Genomic DNA, 18,105 nt, shown 5'->3' on the forward strand with positions numbered 1-18,105 from the left:
TTATTAATTATAATTAATTCCAGCTATCCTAAGAAGATGGGTTGAATATACGGCAGCAAATTATGTGACACCAGCACAGATCAACAGAGTTAAAAACGACCAAAGCAGGCGGTTCTGTGAACATATTATGTCAAAGAAGTGTTGCTTTACCACATCTACTGTCTTTTTTATGCAAACGGGTATGTAATGCTTTGTGTTCCGTAGCAATCAATAACATATTGCCCTAACTAAACTGGCAAAAGCTGGAAAACCTATACAAACATAAAGTAACAGCAGTTAAAGTATCAGTAAAAACATCAAGTTTAGTGTGTTTAGTGTGTGCGCGGGTATACTCACCACTCTCTGCTGCATGTGAGAGCCAGGTTCAATTCTTATAAGTGTACACCAAACATAGAGCAAAGAACCACTGGAGCAAGGCACCTGAAATGAGACACACTGGCTGTTATTGATTCTCACTTATAAATCCCTTGTGTCCAATTCGAAAACAGTTTAGTCATACTGTGTGTATAACCCACGTTTTCAGTCGCCTATCTCTACATTATTGCAAAGGGTTCATATAAAAAGATTGATCAACTTGATTGTGTTTCTTTGTAAATGTAAATGCAATGTAAAAAATGGATATCTGATTACTTTAATGCTCATTGGCAGAATGTTTATTGCCTCCATCAGTAACTCATTATCATGTTTTGTACTAAAAAAAAAGTTCTTTCTTGGCTTCTTCCAGTAGTTAAAAGTTAAATCTCCCTAAAGTCCTGCAACACAATACCATGGCTGAGGCAACTGACAACTGTTAGTGCCAGATAATGGGCCATTACAGGCAGTTAAATCTTAGTAAGATTTAAAAGGATGAGAATGTGCCCACCAAAGGCTGAGCGCTCTCTGTATGTCACTGGTGTTTGTCCCATTTATTCCTCACTCCTCATTAAGCCTCGGGATGCCAAGGCACGTTACAAGTGGTCTAGTTTACGACAGACTGGGGACTTGATGTACTGGTGGGGACAGCAGAGTGGAGCACAGAGACAGAGGGAACATTCAGTTTAATATAGTGGGCCTTGCAAAACAGCCTTGTTGGGATGAGGGAGTGAAACTTTGGAAAACAGATACTCTTTAGGCCTGATCCACCAAAAACACACGCTCGCTGGGATAAGGTCAAGATGACCGCCTGTACTTTGTCAAAAGTGAAGGACAGGGGCAGAAAAAGATGCTGAAAAAGTTCAGGAGGAGTAATGTGAGATATGAGGAAGAGGAGTTACTTGAGATGGATTACTGATACAGATAATCAGGAGACAGATGAGAAAAGAGACAGACATAGTCAGGGGAGAGAGTTAGAGAGTGGAACAGGTGGACAAGCTGAATGCCAGAGGATGAAGTAAATAAAAAAGAGGAGTTAACAAGTGAGCCAGTGTGTGGGCGAGAGAGTAAAAGTAAGGGAGGAAACGAGAGAGTGAAATAGCAGGAGACAGACAGAGATAGAGAGATCTAAGGACCCAGCTACTAGTCCAGGCAGCTCTCTCATTTGGAGCCAACCCTCCATATGTGTAATGAATGGCTGATCTGAGGAGAAGAGATAACAGCGGAGGTTGGAGTGGAGTCAGAGATGTTCAGACCCACACACAGAAGCTGAAGCTGTAGAAATAAGCTAACTGTTAACAGCATGGGGCTTATAAAGGAAGAAAACAAAGAGAGAGGGACAGGGAAAGACAGGGAACAAGAAAAATACAGAACAAGAGCAAGAAAAGCAGGGAAGGAGTGAAGGAGTGATTGTCTGGCACTAATCCAGCGGTGTGAAAGTGCCTTCAAAGCCTCTCCATGTGCCCACGTATCAGCTAGGGTTTCCTGTCTATGGTTAGTGTTGTTATGAGAGAGAATAAACTGTATTTTCTGCCTCTCAACATGGTTGAATTATGGGTTGGAGGGCCTTTGTAAGCCTATCTGAGGGGAAGATCTCAATCTTTCCTCTAACTGTGAGTAGCAGCGTGGAAGCTCTGCCACTGTGGCCACCCAGGAGAAGAGCATCCGACCATAGTTGGTGGTCCAGTCACCAGCTCCAAACGTGTGTGGCTGTAGAGCCAGAGGGAAGTAGTGGTGCGTGCAATGTGTGCGTCTCTATCTGTGTTTGTATATGATATATCAAACATGTCTTTTTAGAAATTACATTTGAAATAACTAGCCTGGATCAACGGTACAAGTACATTCCCAGTATAAAGCTTGACATCCACAAGCCTCTTCAATGGCTTTGCCCCTCCGCTTCCGCTCTCTGTGTATTGCCGTTCTCAAAATCCCTTTGCACGGGATACAACCACAACAACCTTTAAGCTAGAAAGATGAAAATGGCAGGTTTTAATCGTGCAATAAGGCAGGCCTGCTTGGTTCATTTGGTAAATGATTTTAAATGTTTAAAAGAAATATGTTAACGGCATTTCCTCTCTAACTGGGACGTTTTGGGAACGATTGGTTGGATTGCTATGGACCAAGTACACACGGAGATACACTGGTAAGAGCATGTATCAGCTACTTTAAATAGCTCACGTTACTGTATTGTGTCAACAGGTAACTTCATTCAATATTGTATGTGCGAGGTGCAAATGTTCCACCAAAACAAGTTCCTTCCTGAGACTATTTTGCAGAGGCACCGTTGCTACGACCGGAGCTTAGTGCCACCCAAGTTTGCGATTGGTTTAAAGAAATACAAACAACCCAGATGGTTTTTTCTCCTGTCAGAATGTATGTGTGGTGTAGCCAGACTTTATTCAACAGCGCTGTGGAGATAGGTCCGGCAATGCAAGACTAAAAATAACTAATGTAGCCTATAGAGTAAAGAGCATCCAGATAGGTCTTTGGAAAATAGAAAATCAGTTCCACTGGCCATTGTGGCTACATTGAAAAATAGGTCATGTACAGTACTGACCCCGAAATCTCAGTCAAAGTCTGTTTGTGTTACTGTACCTGTACAACAGAGCTGCTGTTGCCCTTTTCCATCCTCTCCAGCTGAACATCCTGGGACCAGTCTTCATCTCCTCTGGCCCTCACACACAGCTCTGTCATCTCCGCGTCCTCCAACACATATGACGGCAACTTGGCCCCTGCCTCCAGGCAGTCACAGTGTTCCCTGACCACCGTCTGACTGTCAGGCCCCACGTAGTGCTGGACCACCCGCAGCTCAATGTCCTGAGTCAGGTAGCTGCACATCACCTGCCGCCCACAGATTATTACCTGGAGAGAAGAAGGTTACAGGGGACAATTGCCACAATTAAAACTAAATAATTTATCTCATGTACTCTAGGAGGCAATAGACACTGAGCCTTGAATACAAATATGTCTTGTTGCTTGTAATCTTATGCCCTCAACAGAAGATGCTTTTACATTCACTTTTAATTGAGAATGACCCAACAGAAAGATGTGTTACACTCAAACTTTAACAACACACAAATAACAGTTTGACACTTTCAGCTCTAGATCTAAAGCATGTTTATTTCACTGTAAGGATCACACAATATCACTGTACAGTACATGAGGGAGTTAGTGAAAAAGAAGGAACTTTAAAATGGCAAAATCCAAAAACCGGCCCTTTAAGTCATACAAATACTGCTATGCAAGTATAGTGTGGGTAAGAATTACTAAATGAGTACAGTGTTTCAGACACTGTTTGACAAGCAATTTGGCTGAAGCATACTGATGCCTTACTGACACTACATTATTTCTATTATGGAAAAAAATAGTTAACCTCAGTAATCCCACATAAAACCCTGAAGGAAAAAAGTGAAGAAATAGGGATGCATTGCATATTTTTTAGCCATGAAGGGGAAAGTCATCATCTGTCAAATCTTCGTCACTGAAGGTCACTGGTGCTCGGAATTGCATCCCACCCTCAAGCATGATGGATCAGTAAAAATTCATTAAAAGTGATTCTCTTTAGCTGCACTGTTGCTGTATCTGTTTTCATCAAAGGGTTGCTCTGTAGCCTGATTGCTTCCTCACTGCCTGATCATTTTCCAAGGTTACTATCACTCCATATTCAGTATGCGCGCACACAAGTGCACACACACATACATGCAATACTTTCTTTTCCTTTAGTCTTACTTCATATATACCACCCATATACGTACATACGATACGCACTTGTGTGGACATATGCATGTCTTTCCCTGGCTGACCATCTTCTACTTCTTTTCTGCATTGACACAAATGTGTGCAAAAATAAGTCTGTTTTAAAGAGAATTAGAAAGATATGAAAAATTGTTGCTTGTCTCTCTGTCAATACTGCAAACTGTGTAAAATTTGGGCAGCGTTCATTATTTTCATTTTACAGATGAAATGATCAATCAATGGTAAAAAAAAATAATCAACCGATGAATTGATCGTGACAGTAATTGTCAGTAGCAGCCCTAACGCTCCTGCCCTCACATGTGTTTTTCCACAAGCATCAAAGTGTGCCTAGTGTATGTGTAATTAGAGAATTCATCTGTGTGTGTGTGTGTGTGTGTGCGCATATGTGTGTGTGTATGGTATTTATTTGAGGGAGATTTTACAGCAGTCAACATGAGGTGCCAATATAAATAATAGAGAAGCCGTCACTATAAAAAACAACAGGGTAGCTAGACAGAGAGGGACAGTACAGCAGAGTGTGAAACTTCAAGGAGGAAACCCCCGGCCGTCCAAAAAAAACCCGACATGGTCCACGCTCACACAGGTGGGAGCCAACTTCCTCTGTAGTGGCAGCCACTGTCCCACTCTGAGGCTTTGCGTTGTGAAATCGATGTGACCAACATGTATACCCTGTCATTGGAACCAATGGGAACAAGATGTAAACAGTGTCTGGGACAGACGGAGGGAGGAATGCGAGAGGCCGAGTCTGTTTTGTCTGGAGTATGAGAGGGAGACATGTGCGACACTTGACACTGTTTACATAACAAAGTGTCACCGCTATAATGTGACGACTTCTCTACATTTTTAGGAATACGACTCTGCCTTGTATTTGTGGAAAAATCCAAACATGATTCACCACTGTCCTTGTTGTGTAAAAATACAGCTGGTTTATGATTTGGTTTATGACTTCCTGTGATCTTCTTTGTGGATTGATGGGGTACATTGTGTTTTTGGATGGCTTCAAGCTCATAAACTTTTCTTTCAGTGCTATGAAACCGATTACAAAAAAGTGTCAAAAACAGAAAACGGTCTGTTGTTAGCCGAGAAACTACTAAATCATAACATACAAATGAAAAAAAACACTGGAGATTAAAAAGGTGCACTGGGAAAAAAAGGCCAGGCATAATGCAGCAAACAAGTTCCTACTTTCTTTGTAATTCGGAACAACGTACAAGACTTTTTCCAGGTTAGCAGGAAGATAATCTGCAGAATCCCTACATTCTTGGTTTTGTTGAAAACTGAACTTTGTTTATGGCTGTGGTATAGTTTCACCACAAATCTACTCAATTAAAAAGTATTGCCAGTCTATTGCCTTGAATTTTCTGTCAATGAAATCCTGGTTGTGTAACGCTCACCATTGTCTCCCCTTTTATTGCTTAAAGGTGCAGTAGGTAAGACTTATAAAACTAACTTTCTGTCATATTTTCTGAAACTGACCCTATGTTCCAGTAGAACTACATGAATCTGGTCATTTAAAAAACAAATCTGGCTCCTCTGGCACCACCTACAGTCTGTAGCGTGATTTCCAAAAATCAACCGTTCCCTGTTCAGATGCACCAATCAGGGCCAGGGGGGGTTGTCTAACTGAATGTCAATCACTGCTCATTCACATGCATTCATTCTCCCTTGTGGGGGGAGGGGCTTAGGAGACAGTTTTGGGCTTTAGCAGAAAAGGGGGAGGGACTGAGAATTTTTTTGGCTAAGTTCTGGATCTTCGCAATCCTACCTACAGAACCTTTAAGATAACCACAAAGTTCTAACATTATTCTGATTAACCTTGATGCTAATATATGAAAATTAAAAAGTATAACTTTTTGTGTACCAGGAAATTCTAACCAGGAAATAGAAAACAAGGCAACTGAGCTTCACAAAAAGTCAGTGAGATTGTGTTAAAAATGTAATACTTTTCACATTCATGAATTATATTTAAAAGTATTGTAGCAAAATAAACATGTATTCAAAATAGACTATTTAAATTTAATTTAAAAAATGGTAATGTTTGCATAATGACGTTTGGCGGATGGAAATGTCAATAATGTGTACACAATTTTCTTTTATCGCATATTTTCTCAAAGAGGTTTTGTGACATGACAAAAACAAACCCAACAGACAGTAAGTCTGTAAAAACTGACTGTACCTGTTTCTGGACACCGTTGAGCTGCACCACCTTGATAATGAGTGAAGCGGTGCGTCCTTTGTACTGAATGGTTCTCAGCAGAGTTCCCACATTGTCTACGCTGAAGGCCTCTGACCAGCGCCAGTTCCCCCATCCCTCGATGCAGATGTGCAGCAGCTGCAGGATGGGACAGAGCAGGATACACACATAGAAACAGAGACAGAAGACATCAGAGGTTAGTCTTCTTGCCCTTTATTTATCCCCGAGCAAAAGGCAAGTAAACAACAAGAGTCTTTGTTTAAACGATTTTGGTAGGGCGAAGAAGGGAGACAACAAAGTTCCTGTTTACTGGTGCTGAACAGACCTGCTGCTGTTGGAAGTAGAAATTGAAGGTCGCACACAATAAACTGGCTGGTGGAAAACAGCTGATGTGGAAGCTCATTATGGCTGCATATGTATGTGTGTGTGTGTGTGTGTGTGTGTGTGCGTGTATGTGTGTGTACACTTGTGCGGTTGAATGTGAAAGGCTCTGTTCTCCACACATCTAAATAAGAGGCAGATAGTTTGGCTCTCAACCTTTCCAGCTTCATATCCATCACTATAATGTGGAGCACATCCATGTGTGTGGCTGGGTGTAAACCCAGACTCAGGAGGACAGCTATAAACAGACGCTGTCCTATCGGTTGACATCCAAACAACTTTACAATGGTGACAATTTTCCGACCGTTGTCAACATATTTCCTTGTATTGTGGGCCACAACATGGCAGCAGGGCTAGAAAGCGAGTGTGGCTCTCCAAAATGGTCTTTGGAAGGAACTTGTTTTGGTGGAACGTTTGCATCCCGCAAAAGAAAACACTACATACGCTATTAAATAAAGATAACTGTTCACACAATACAGTAACGTGAGCTTTATAAAGTAGCTGAATACATGGTTAAACGTGATTTGCTCTTACCAGTGTATCACCGGGTGTATTTTGTCCATAGCAAATCCCCACCAATAGGTCCCAAAACGTCCCAATTAGAGAGGAAATGCCGTAAACATATTCTTTGTAAATCTTTACAACCATTCCCCGAAAGTACCAAGCAGGCCTGCCTTATTGCACAATCCAAGTTTTACTTAAAACTTGGCATTTTCAGCTTGTGTAGTCGCTCGATGCGACAGGAGTTTAAAGTTAACACAAAGAAAGCGGAAAGTGAGGGTCATCCGACGGAACTTGCGACGGCACCGGAACTATCGCGTAAATGAACCGGCGTCGATATGGAGTAACACACACAACACACAGTACAAAAGGAAAGTGGGCCGGTCAAATGTCCATCCATGCACACAGCAAATCTGTGCTTCGGTCAGGTCATACACAGGCTAGCTATCCACCACAGAGTGCTACATGACAAGGAAACTCATTTGTCAAACAATGTGAGTGTTATCACGAGATTATGGTCACAATACAGGAGCAGAATCATAAATACGTTGGGAGATCTAAAGCCTTCTCCCCTCCTGAGGCAGCGCGGCTGACCTCCCACCTAACTGAACTCTCTGTGTCAGTCCAGCTTTTCAACACAACTTGCAACAGTTAGAAAGGCAGGAGAGAGAATGTGAGAAAGACAAAGAATGTATGAAAGTGAGAGAGTCTAGAAAAACAGGGGAGACAAGGGGGTGCGGGGGGTCAATACTCTCCCAGAGGAGTTGCGACTCCAGTGAAACACTGAAAAGCTTCTTTTTGAAGATTTACACTTAGGCTCGTCGCCTCAATGTGCCGAACATTTAGCCAATCTGACTAAAGAAAAACAAATTACTACTGAGGTCAAAGAGCATGGGGGACCCTGGTCAAGACCTTCTATGTTTCTCTCCGCTGTAATCTTTCCTCGCTGTTTGAAGGCAGATTTCTTTACAATAACATTCTTAATCAAAGCCTGAATTCACTTTCTCCAAGATCATCCCTTCTCCCTGTCGGCTGAGTGGAAATGACATAATTTCTCAGATCTGCTGCTCAGTAGACTTGCTCACAGGGAAAGTGGTAGAGTGGTGTAAACTCCCAGGTGGCAGAGGTTAAGGTAAAACCTAAGAGTGGAAAACTAGACGATTCCCTAAACCAGCACACTAAGGGGGCTTTCACATCTCCCTCGTTTGGTCCGGACCTTCGGACTTTTAAGTTTGATCCGAACCAAAACTACAGGTCTGAAACCTCCCTCGGACCTCATTCCGGCCCAAACAACAGAAATTTGGTCCGACCGAAAGAGGTAGTCTCTCAAACTGAACCACGGTCTGGTTTGTTTATAGTGTGAAAGAATTTTTTGGGATGGTTCGGACTTTCGGACCAAATACAGGAAGCTCTGGCAGGCTCTCATCGTGTTATAAGACCGGGGAAGCTCCTTTAAGGAACAGCTCGGTGCTGAGTGTGTAGGCCACATGAGAGAGTGTGTGACGGTGAATGCGCTCAGAGCAGACAGCTGTCGGCTGTCAGAGCTGAGAATACATCAGCAGTTTACTTGTTAAGTGGTAGTAGATGTACAGTGGAGGTTTCTGTTTGTCTCTGAATAAATGCTGCAGAAAGAAAGTTCCTGTGTCTCGCTTCTTAACATTGCAACAAAACAAAAAGAGTGTTTCAGTAGGGGAGAGCAGCAGTCAGTAGGGAAGAGCGCCTTAACCCTAACCCTAACCCTAACCAGTGCCTCCCAACGGCGCCTTCCAGGCAGCGCTGCCTGGAAGGCGCCGTTGGGGGCAAACAACACAGATAAACGGGAAGAGCAGCAGTCAGCTGAAAAAACTCAGACACAGAGAGAGGACACGAGAGGACGGGGAAGCCCGTCTACAAACCAATCAATTAGAAGTATCTGGAGACGCGGCTCACGTATGTGATGACGGCAGGACGTAGTTTTGTCATGTATAGATCATTAGTGCGCTTGCATAACTGCAGTGTGAGACCAAAACTTACCGGATCAAATGCAGAAACGTGAACCTTGGTCGGACCTTGGTTCGGACATTTACAGTAGGTGTGAAATCCCCCTAAGACCAGTTAAGATCATGGTGGTTTGAGGAAAACGTTAAGAAATAACTGTAATGTGGGATTTTCTGCTCCTAATCTAATTTAAAGGTTAACTTCATATGTTTTGTGTGTAATTGACTGATGAGAAAAAAAAAAATCCTTTTTGTTAAACCGGAAACAGCTCCGAAATCGCTATTGCTTAACCTACCGGACTCCATTTAAAAAGCAAAACACATGTAAATTGGTAAAGTATGTGTTCATTTCAACCAAAACTAGAGTGTTGATTGTTAGAAAAAATCTTTTCATAGTTTTATTCTGTCGACTTTTAAATTAAGTGTATTTTACGATGATAAAATTACTGATTATTTACAGTCTGGTGGCTTTAGCGGATGTTTTTATGTTTAAAAAAAAGGATCTTACTTTTTAACAGAAAAGTCAACATCCTTAGAGAATCCTTTCTATAATGTTATCAGACACTTAATAATAATAATAATAATAATAATAATAATAATCTGAGCCTGTCATTGGCAAAGCAAGCACTTTTGTGAAAGTGAATTGAAGGTGCAAAATTGCCCAAAAACTTACTGTAGCTTGTGTACTGTAGCGGACCAATGTCGAAGATTGTTGTTCCCATCAGTCACAAAAAAAAAAGGAACATAGGGTCTAGGTTTAACAAAAACAAAGTTACCCTTTAAGTGACCTGGTACTGGGTGAGATGGAAACCTTTAAATTTACATTAACTTCTTAGCATCAGCCCCTCTCTTTAAAGGGATACGCCACCGTTTGTTGAAATAGGGCTTATCACGGTCTCCTCTAGCTGTAGATAGGTGGGCCAACAAATTTTTTTGTGCATGCATTGTTTTAGTCCGGAGCAACACCGGCAGTGCCACTGCTAGTTAGCTTAGCGTAGTGAATGGAATCCTATGTTGCCGGTTAGCATGTTGTGAGTAAAAGTGAGCCAACAAAAGACAAAAAAACAACCTAATTACTTGCACTGAGACAAAAAATGCGTTGGCCCACCTATCTAGAGCCAGGGTAGACCGTGATAAGTCCTATTTCAACAAACGGTGGCGTATCCCTTTAAGATTTGATTTGATGAGTGGTACTGCATTGGTGTTAATAATGGTCAAAATGTTGTGGTGGTGAACCCAGTCTGCTGTGCCTCAGCACCATCTGCGAGGAGCGATTTGTTATTTCAACACTTCTCTCTCCTTTAACCCCACTGTTCCTCCCCCTCTTGCTGTGGCTCAACTTGACCTTTAAGGGAGAAGTCATAATAATGTCTCTCCTCAAACTTCAAACAGCGAGTGCAGCTCGTGTTTAAATTCATCACTGCTCTAGCAGGGGAAGAAAAAAAAAACACAGCAGTGACACAGATGAACTGGACACGTAGGACAACAAGAATGAAAAATAGGAAGCTGCTTTGCCTCTTTGTGACTTATCCAACTGTTGTGACGCTGAGAAAACCCAGTCAGCCACATGTGGTGCTTTTGTGCAAATGGATTACTTCACCAATAGAAACTGCTTTGTAGGAAGATCTGAATCTAGCTGAATTAAAAGGATAGGTTCACAGTTTTCAAGTATCTCAAAACAGTATTCAAATGCCCATATGTACACTGAAAGAGTTATTGGTTGCTTTAGGAGAGGCTTTCTTTGCAGCCAGCACGTGCGGCAATAACAATTTCAGCAACCAATAACCCATTCAATATACATATGGGCATGTCAGTATTGTTTTACGAGTGGTAGTGCAACGTGACATCATGACTTAGCGTAAACATACACGCCACTTTCTAAAGCCACGTGGCATGTTATCACGGGGCTACGTGTTATCGCGAGGCTACATGTTATCGCGAGGCTACGGTTGGTTTCAAAGTCACACCCGGGGGAAAAGAAAAAATGGTTGGGATTAGGAAAAGAAGAACTGGGTTGGGTTTAGGAAAAGAAGAACTGGGTTGGGTTTAGGAAAAGAAGAACTGGGTTGGGTTTAGGAAAAGAAAAACGTGGTAAGGAAACCACACACACTTTTCCGATCCCCGGTCTCCTGGGTTAAAGTCCTGTGTTTTACCCATCCACCACCCCAACCACCCTCCCTACGTGGATTTTTTGCCCTTTCATACTACTCGCTGCAGCGTAAATTCACACGCAAACACAAGGTAATGTTAGTCAATGGAGGCCAAACGCCGTTGATAAACACACTGAAAAGCGACTGTGCATCTTCATAACGTGCCAATAACAGCCTACAAATTGGCGTGTCACACATACGCCACTTCATGAGATCAGTCTGGGTAGTGTGTGGACCTATTCTTCAACCCTGATGGAGAAGCTAATGCTTGTAATTAATGCTTGTAATGTTTGTATCACTTTGTATAGAACGTTAATATTGAGTATACTGTAGGGGACAAGATGACAGTGGAGAGGGAAAACTGTGTGATGGAAATCAGAACTAGGTATTGCACTCACTTGTGAAACTTAAATACAATAAGAGTTTACTTGTCATGTTGAAAGACTATACTCACATCGGCTTCCTAATTTGAAGATCTCCAACCTTAAGAACCAAAATGATGAAATCCCCCCCACTCCCCACCGGCCCCAGTAAAGCTTAAAGTTGCCTGTACTGTATAATAGATTTACAAGGCCAGCATGCAAAGGTGACAAACAAAACTGCACCAAAACAAGGGAAACTAATTATTTCAGAATTTTTTAAAAGCCAACAGAAACTCAGACTCCACTTTGTAATAATCTACTAGCATCTTGAGAAAAAAAGTACTTTTTAAGCAAAACCATCCTTCAGTTTTTCATCTAAGATGCTAAGTAAGTTTTTATCTCATTTCCAAATAAATCTTTAAAAAAAACAACAACTTCTAAACCCACCCTCAGACACTGGCGCTGAGTTGAAGATTTGTTGTCCAAAACCAACTAAGAACCCATCTGTCATATAGTATGATGATATATCCAAGTTGTGTACTGAGTGTGAATGAAATGTGAAATCTCAACCTCTCCTCATTTCCCTTCAATCCCCAGGGAGAGATTGTGATTACGGCTGGCTGATGGTGAACACTTATCTTCCAGCACATTACTGGGCTTCAGCTTTGGTACCGGAGCAGGGATTATTAAACTGAGCAATTGGATGTAACCACACAAAGCATTTTTATTCTGTGACTGCAATGTACTGTAATATTGCCCATTATCCGTTTCGCTGATAGTGAGCAGGAGTTGATCAGGGTCATGTCACACTACATACAATACCAACTCTGGCTACAAGCTCCGACATTAGCAAAATACAAGCATTCATCCAAATTCTTTGGATTTAACTTGACCAATGGTATTAATATCTCAGAAGGAGGCCTTAGTCAAACATTTTCCACTCATTAATATTATTCATTCCAATTCTTCAGAAATGAAGAGACTACAAGTTACTAATATGGCTTTCGGTTTGACAGCACATCCCAGCCTTGTATCATCATGAAGGTTTAGAGTGACATGTTTTTCTATGTACGCTAATATAACTAAGCTACAGATGATTCATTTCAATTCCATGGAGATGAATCATCTGAGTGATTTGACACTGGGATTGTCTATTCCTGCATGAACTGAAACCACTCCATTCTTCTTTGGTCTAATGTCGGCGGTCAGACTGCAGGGCCACATCATCACAGGGATTATTTGCCTTGCAGTTGTCAAACACGACACTGATGAAAGCTGAAGTTCGATATGGTTTGTGTATTACCATATTACCACTGGGTTTACTGGCTTAGCCACAATCCAATCTGCTTGAATAACTTAGAGCCTGCAGGTATTGCTGAGAACATAATGAGGCTTTGACATGTGTTTTCAAATCAAGCAGTCTGCTGAAATTGTGACTAACCTAAACGTAACAAGGAACACCTGGCTCCTAAACCAAATATCAGGGGGGCAGAATGGTGATGTTAAAATCCACACTGATCATGGTGGGACCATGTATGGTCCTATCACAAGATCAGTACCACATGAACTTTTTGAAACCCCATCACCCAGATTTCCCAGTTGCTATGGAGACCACATGCTGAACCCAAACATGGGACTGACACATTCAGAAATGGTGTTAAGCTCTAAGGATCACCACCCGCCTAAACTGTAAATTATATTCAGTGAGTCAAACAACCAACCAAATTCCATCAGTGGTACGATGTCATGTCTACTGCTTGGTCCATTGCTTAATCCTGTCCCGAGAGAAAATCATTAGCAACAAAGTTTCCTGTAAAAGACGGTAAGATATCAGTCAGTCATAACCAAAGCAATGACTATTAACTTCCTGGTAAATACAGAGTCATGACATCACTTGGATGGCAAACATTCAAGTGTCTGCTTCGATAACGTGGGTGTCAAGCATAGATGAACAGAGAAACACATACAGTTGAATAAACACAAACCCACTCTCTTTCGCACGCGCACACACACACACAAACAAACCACTATCCATCTATTGTCCTCTAGCAGGAATGTGCTTGGGTCCACATAAAACGAAAGTGTCTGTCTGCAGTAGAGACGTAATCTGCCTTCATGTATGCTGCAAAGACGGGCAGACAAAGCCGCAGTGGTCATTGGTCGTCTACCCATTACAACCATTCCTTCATTCCATCTCGTTCAGACTGTAATAGGAGATGTGAGACATGGAGACATGGAGCAGAGGTATAAACTACACCAGTTAGATGGTTGATTACCAATCAATTCCACCCAAACAAGCTTAGCATCTAAATTAAACTTTCTAAATCTTATCGTTTGTCTTCTTTGGTTTTTTTCCATATACCAAAGACTTAAAATAGTCTAACAAAGTCTCTGTACGGTCTGTCTTATTGAATGTAATGGGCCTACATGAGAAAAAAGGGTTTGTTGAACAGAGGCCTGTTTTGTCTAGTGAATGAATTTGTGACCAGGGAGCTAGCTAGCCACCTAACAAATGAGAAACAGGTTTATACCCAGACAACAAAACAAAATAACATGGATTACTTTGTCCTCTAGAAAGAATGAGTATGGGAAAGAAAAAGAGAGAGGTAAACAAAGTTGAACTGCAGTGAGCGAGAGTAGAAAAAGAGCGTAAATGAGTTAAAGAGAGAACAGAGAGACACAACAGCATCCCTGCCAGGGCAGTGCGGGCTAACCCATGTAACATGAGGGAATTATGGAGGCTTTAACAGCTGTCTGCAATGCTCTCCTCCTTGGCTCCCTCTCTTTGACAGAAGAAGCAAGGCAGTGCAACATCAAAGCTCAGATTTGCAAGTCTAAAAAGCGGTTTGAGAGCTGGAAGAAGGTACAGAGAGAAGGCATTGTGTGGGTCCGTGGTTGACAGAGGAGACGTTAAGGGGTTTATGCTCGACTAACATTGTTCTATAGTTCTCCCTCTGGTTTCTACCAAGGCATCTCAGACATCCAGGGCCTCAAGGGTTCCAGGAGACGCAGACGCTGCAAGTGTTTGCACCAAATGACAGGAGCTGACAAAAGGAGCACTGTCTGAGAGGAGAGAGGTTTGTAGACCGCACGATGGGGGGATGAAGGAGTCAGTGGTCCAGGACCCTTGGAAGGACAGAGACCTTGTCTCAGTCTATGAACACAACAAAAACAAAGGCTTGCCCTGGGCTCCTGTAGAAATACAACAGAGGGAGACTGTTGTAACATGCTGCACATATACTTCACTCACATATACAGAACAGACCGAGGCATACATAGATTGGCCCATGGCATGTTCAGAATAATACCCACCCAAACGGTACTTTCTACTCGCTTATAATTAGAGCTGCAAAGAACAATCGAATAGTTGTCAACTTTTAAATTAATCGCCAATTATTGACTTTTATTCGATTTTGTCATGACAAAAGTAAGAATAATAATGAGGATGAATAATTTTATTTTGGTTAACATACATGAAAGAAAATTATTTCCCACAATTTGCCACCATAGCTCACTGGAAAAGGAATAGGCTTATTTTTTCCTATCCTATAATCCCCATAGAATCACCCAGAAATCCAACAAACTTGAATCCAATCTTAGTAATTTTACATTTTAATCAAATTACTTCATAACCCTTAATTATTTTAGATTAGATTATTTTAAAGGTGCAATATGTAATACTGAGAGCTAGTGTTTAAAATAGTTACTGCAGTACAAATTCAAAATCCTGGAGAGAGTCGTCTCCCCCGCCCCCTCCTCCCCAGACTCGAAGTTCACGTTGGTTGCCAGGCTGAGACCGGAGCATCCACAACAATGTTGCTAGACGCTTGTCTCACATAGCCAGACATTACTCCACAGCACAGCGGAGTAGCTAACGTTAGATGCTGGCTATATTGACAATCATAAAAGCCTGTGCTCACACGGAGCTCTGTACCCAACTGACAGACACACTTTTCGGCTTAGAATTACGGTAGGAACTGCTAAAAATAACACTACCTGGCCGTCCTCTCCACACGCCAGACAGACACACTTCCTCGGCTTAGAATTACGATAGGAACTGCTAAAAATAACACTACCTTGCCATCCCTTTCCCCCCGACTGAACACACTTTATTGGCTTAGAATTAGGGCAACAATGGCTAAACACACTGCAAACTGAAGGTCCTCTCTTCCTGATTAACAGCCCCCCTCTCTTGGCTTCAAATAACTCACCGCTGTCGGCTACGGCCACTGAACAGGCTACACGATGTAAACAGCCGTTGCCCGCTTGCCTGGTCCTCTGGTAACGTTAACAGTTAGCAGGGTTAGCATGCCGCCGTTAGCCAGGACCAGTCGGGATCACTTTACTGGCTGTGTCTCTATTGATTTTGCGAGTAACCAACTCGGGTACTCTAGCTCTATAATTCAATGTGAGTAGCTACACAAATGTTGAAATGACATAAAATGCCCGTCCCTAGTAGCTGTGATAAATTCGCCTGAAGATAATGCTTAGCTACCTGTTCAGGAGGAAATTAGCCAACTTTGCGTCCTTTTGGGCTCTAAGCTGTCTCCATCTTTTAAATACATCTCCAATATTTACCCATTTGTTAAGTCTCTGGTCACGCAACTGTTAGAAACATGCCAGGTTTTATTAGGTCAGGTAGAATTTATTTCAGTTGATCCTGTTAGTTTGGCTGTAGTAACGTTACAGCTGCAGCACGCTTGGTCTACGTTTTTACAGGTATATTTGGCAACCCGTCCTGGCTGTCAAACTGGGCAGTTGATACCAACACACGGGCCAAAACACAAACAGAAATTCGTCACGGAACGGAAATTTCAAAAGGAGAAAATACTGGCATTAGCATTGTTGTCAGAAAAGATAATATTTCAACTAAGCATGTTTCCTGATGGGGTCATTTTTGGATTCATTACAGTAAATATATTACATATTGGACCTTTAATGCTTTTTGAAACTCAACAGAGACGTACACATCTTTATTTTACATTAGTCCTCACTTTACCAGTTTCAAAGATAGAGAACCGCCATGAATTAATGTATAATTACCTTCTCTTAATAAAAAATAAATACAGATTTGTACAGTTTTCTTGTAGTTTATAATTTTTTTTTGTCACATCTGATTACAGCTTATAATAATAATAATAGTTTCTAGTTTCTTGACTCCCCTGTGACAGTAAACTCAATGTGTTAGAGTTTTGGAGAAGACACAAGACGTGAGAATGTCATCTTGGGCTTTGGAAAAAACTGATCAACATTTATATCAACATTATAGCTGTCCATTAGAACACATTTGTTCACACAAACACAAATACAAGTGAACTAAAGGTGGTACGTTCTTGATCACAGGCTGACTGGGCAAGAGGAGTCCTCAGTCACCCATACTCTGACCACAACCAGAGTGCCTCTGAACTACCAGCAACTGTAGGCTGACTGCAGTAACTCAGACAACAAGAATGCAATTGATGTCTCCACTGGTTTGACAATGCAATGCATAGTGCAACGTAACACTTCACTACAAAGAGGAATGGTTCACTACAATGAGACCACAAGCTCTCCCACTAAAGAACAAATGCAGCATGGGTTAACCCTATACAGCTACCCCTAACCACACAGTGGTGGATTGTGTAATGAAACTGAGGCCCAGGAAAATGTAGAAAACATATCACCACAACATGGTCATACACACAAAAAAAAAATCTCCTGCTTCCAACTCGGGTGCCGGTAATGCATGTGCATTAGTGTCTTTCACTGGCTCTGCCTGGCTGACAGCCAACACACATAAGTGGCACAAAACCAACATCTTGATACAGCTCTTGTTGGTTTTCAAACATATGTTGGACATAATATTAAAAATGTTGATACTGTACTTCAAATGCAATTTTTTAATGCGTCAAAAATGTCCTATGAAAGGCTTCATGGTGGATGTACATTATATGGCGAGATGCCTTTCTGGGTCCCAGGGTGTCATGTGACCTGTAGTTCCCACTGTGGCCAGTACGCCAAAACCACCATGCAGCCCAGCGCTGACCCTGTGGGATTGGTCATACAACACTAAGGTGCTGTCCGTGGTGCTGAACCCAGGGCAGCACCAATGGGACCACAACGCTCACTGATTCTTCACCTGCACCTCCCCGTCTTTAGATTCAGGAGAGAATCAAACCGCGAGCTGGTTAAGCCAGGCAGACACTGTATAGATTCAGCCCGGAATCAGAATCAGAATAGGATTTATTGCCAAGTAAGTAGCACTTACAAGGAATTTGCCTTGGTGGGTGGTGCATACATTAAGACAAACATATTCAAAGGAAATAACCAAAAAACACAAAAACAAATATGTACAATATGACTGTTTAAACAATAAGTGAAATAGAAAAAAATTACCCACAACTAATTTTAGAATAGGGACACATTTCAAATCCTGCCAGATGTACCAGGGTGGC

The 18,105-nt window shown here is 41.9% G+C and overlaps 1 protein-coding gene across 1 annotated transcript in view; it reads right to left on the reverse strand.

Annotated features, from left to right (window-relative positions):
* Nucleotides 1–18,105, reverse strand: part of vps13b (vacuolar protein sorting 13 homolog B) — a 372,345-nt gene that overhangs the window by 29,678 nt on the left and 324,562 nt on the right. The window contains exons 47-49 of the mRNA XM_028581593.1: nt 6,284–6,439; nt 2,947–3,213; nt 337–420 (exon numbers count right to left, since the gene is read on the reverse strand). Of these exons, the coding sequence (XP_028437394.1) occupies nt 337–420; nt 2,947–3,213; nt 6,284–6,439 (507 nt within the window). The remainder of the gene's footprint in view (nt 1–336; nt 421–2,946; nt 3,214–6,283; nt 6,440–18,105) is intronic.

The sequence above is a fragment of the Perca flavescens genome, chromosome 6 (assembly GCF_004354835.1).
Source record: "Perca flavescens isolate YP-PL-M2 chromosome 6, PFLA_1.0, whole genome shotgun sequence".
Taxonomy (NCBI): Eukaryota; Metazoa; Chordata; class Actinopteri; order Perciformes; family Percidae; genus Perca; species Perca flavescens.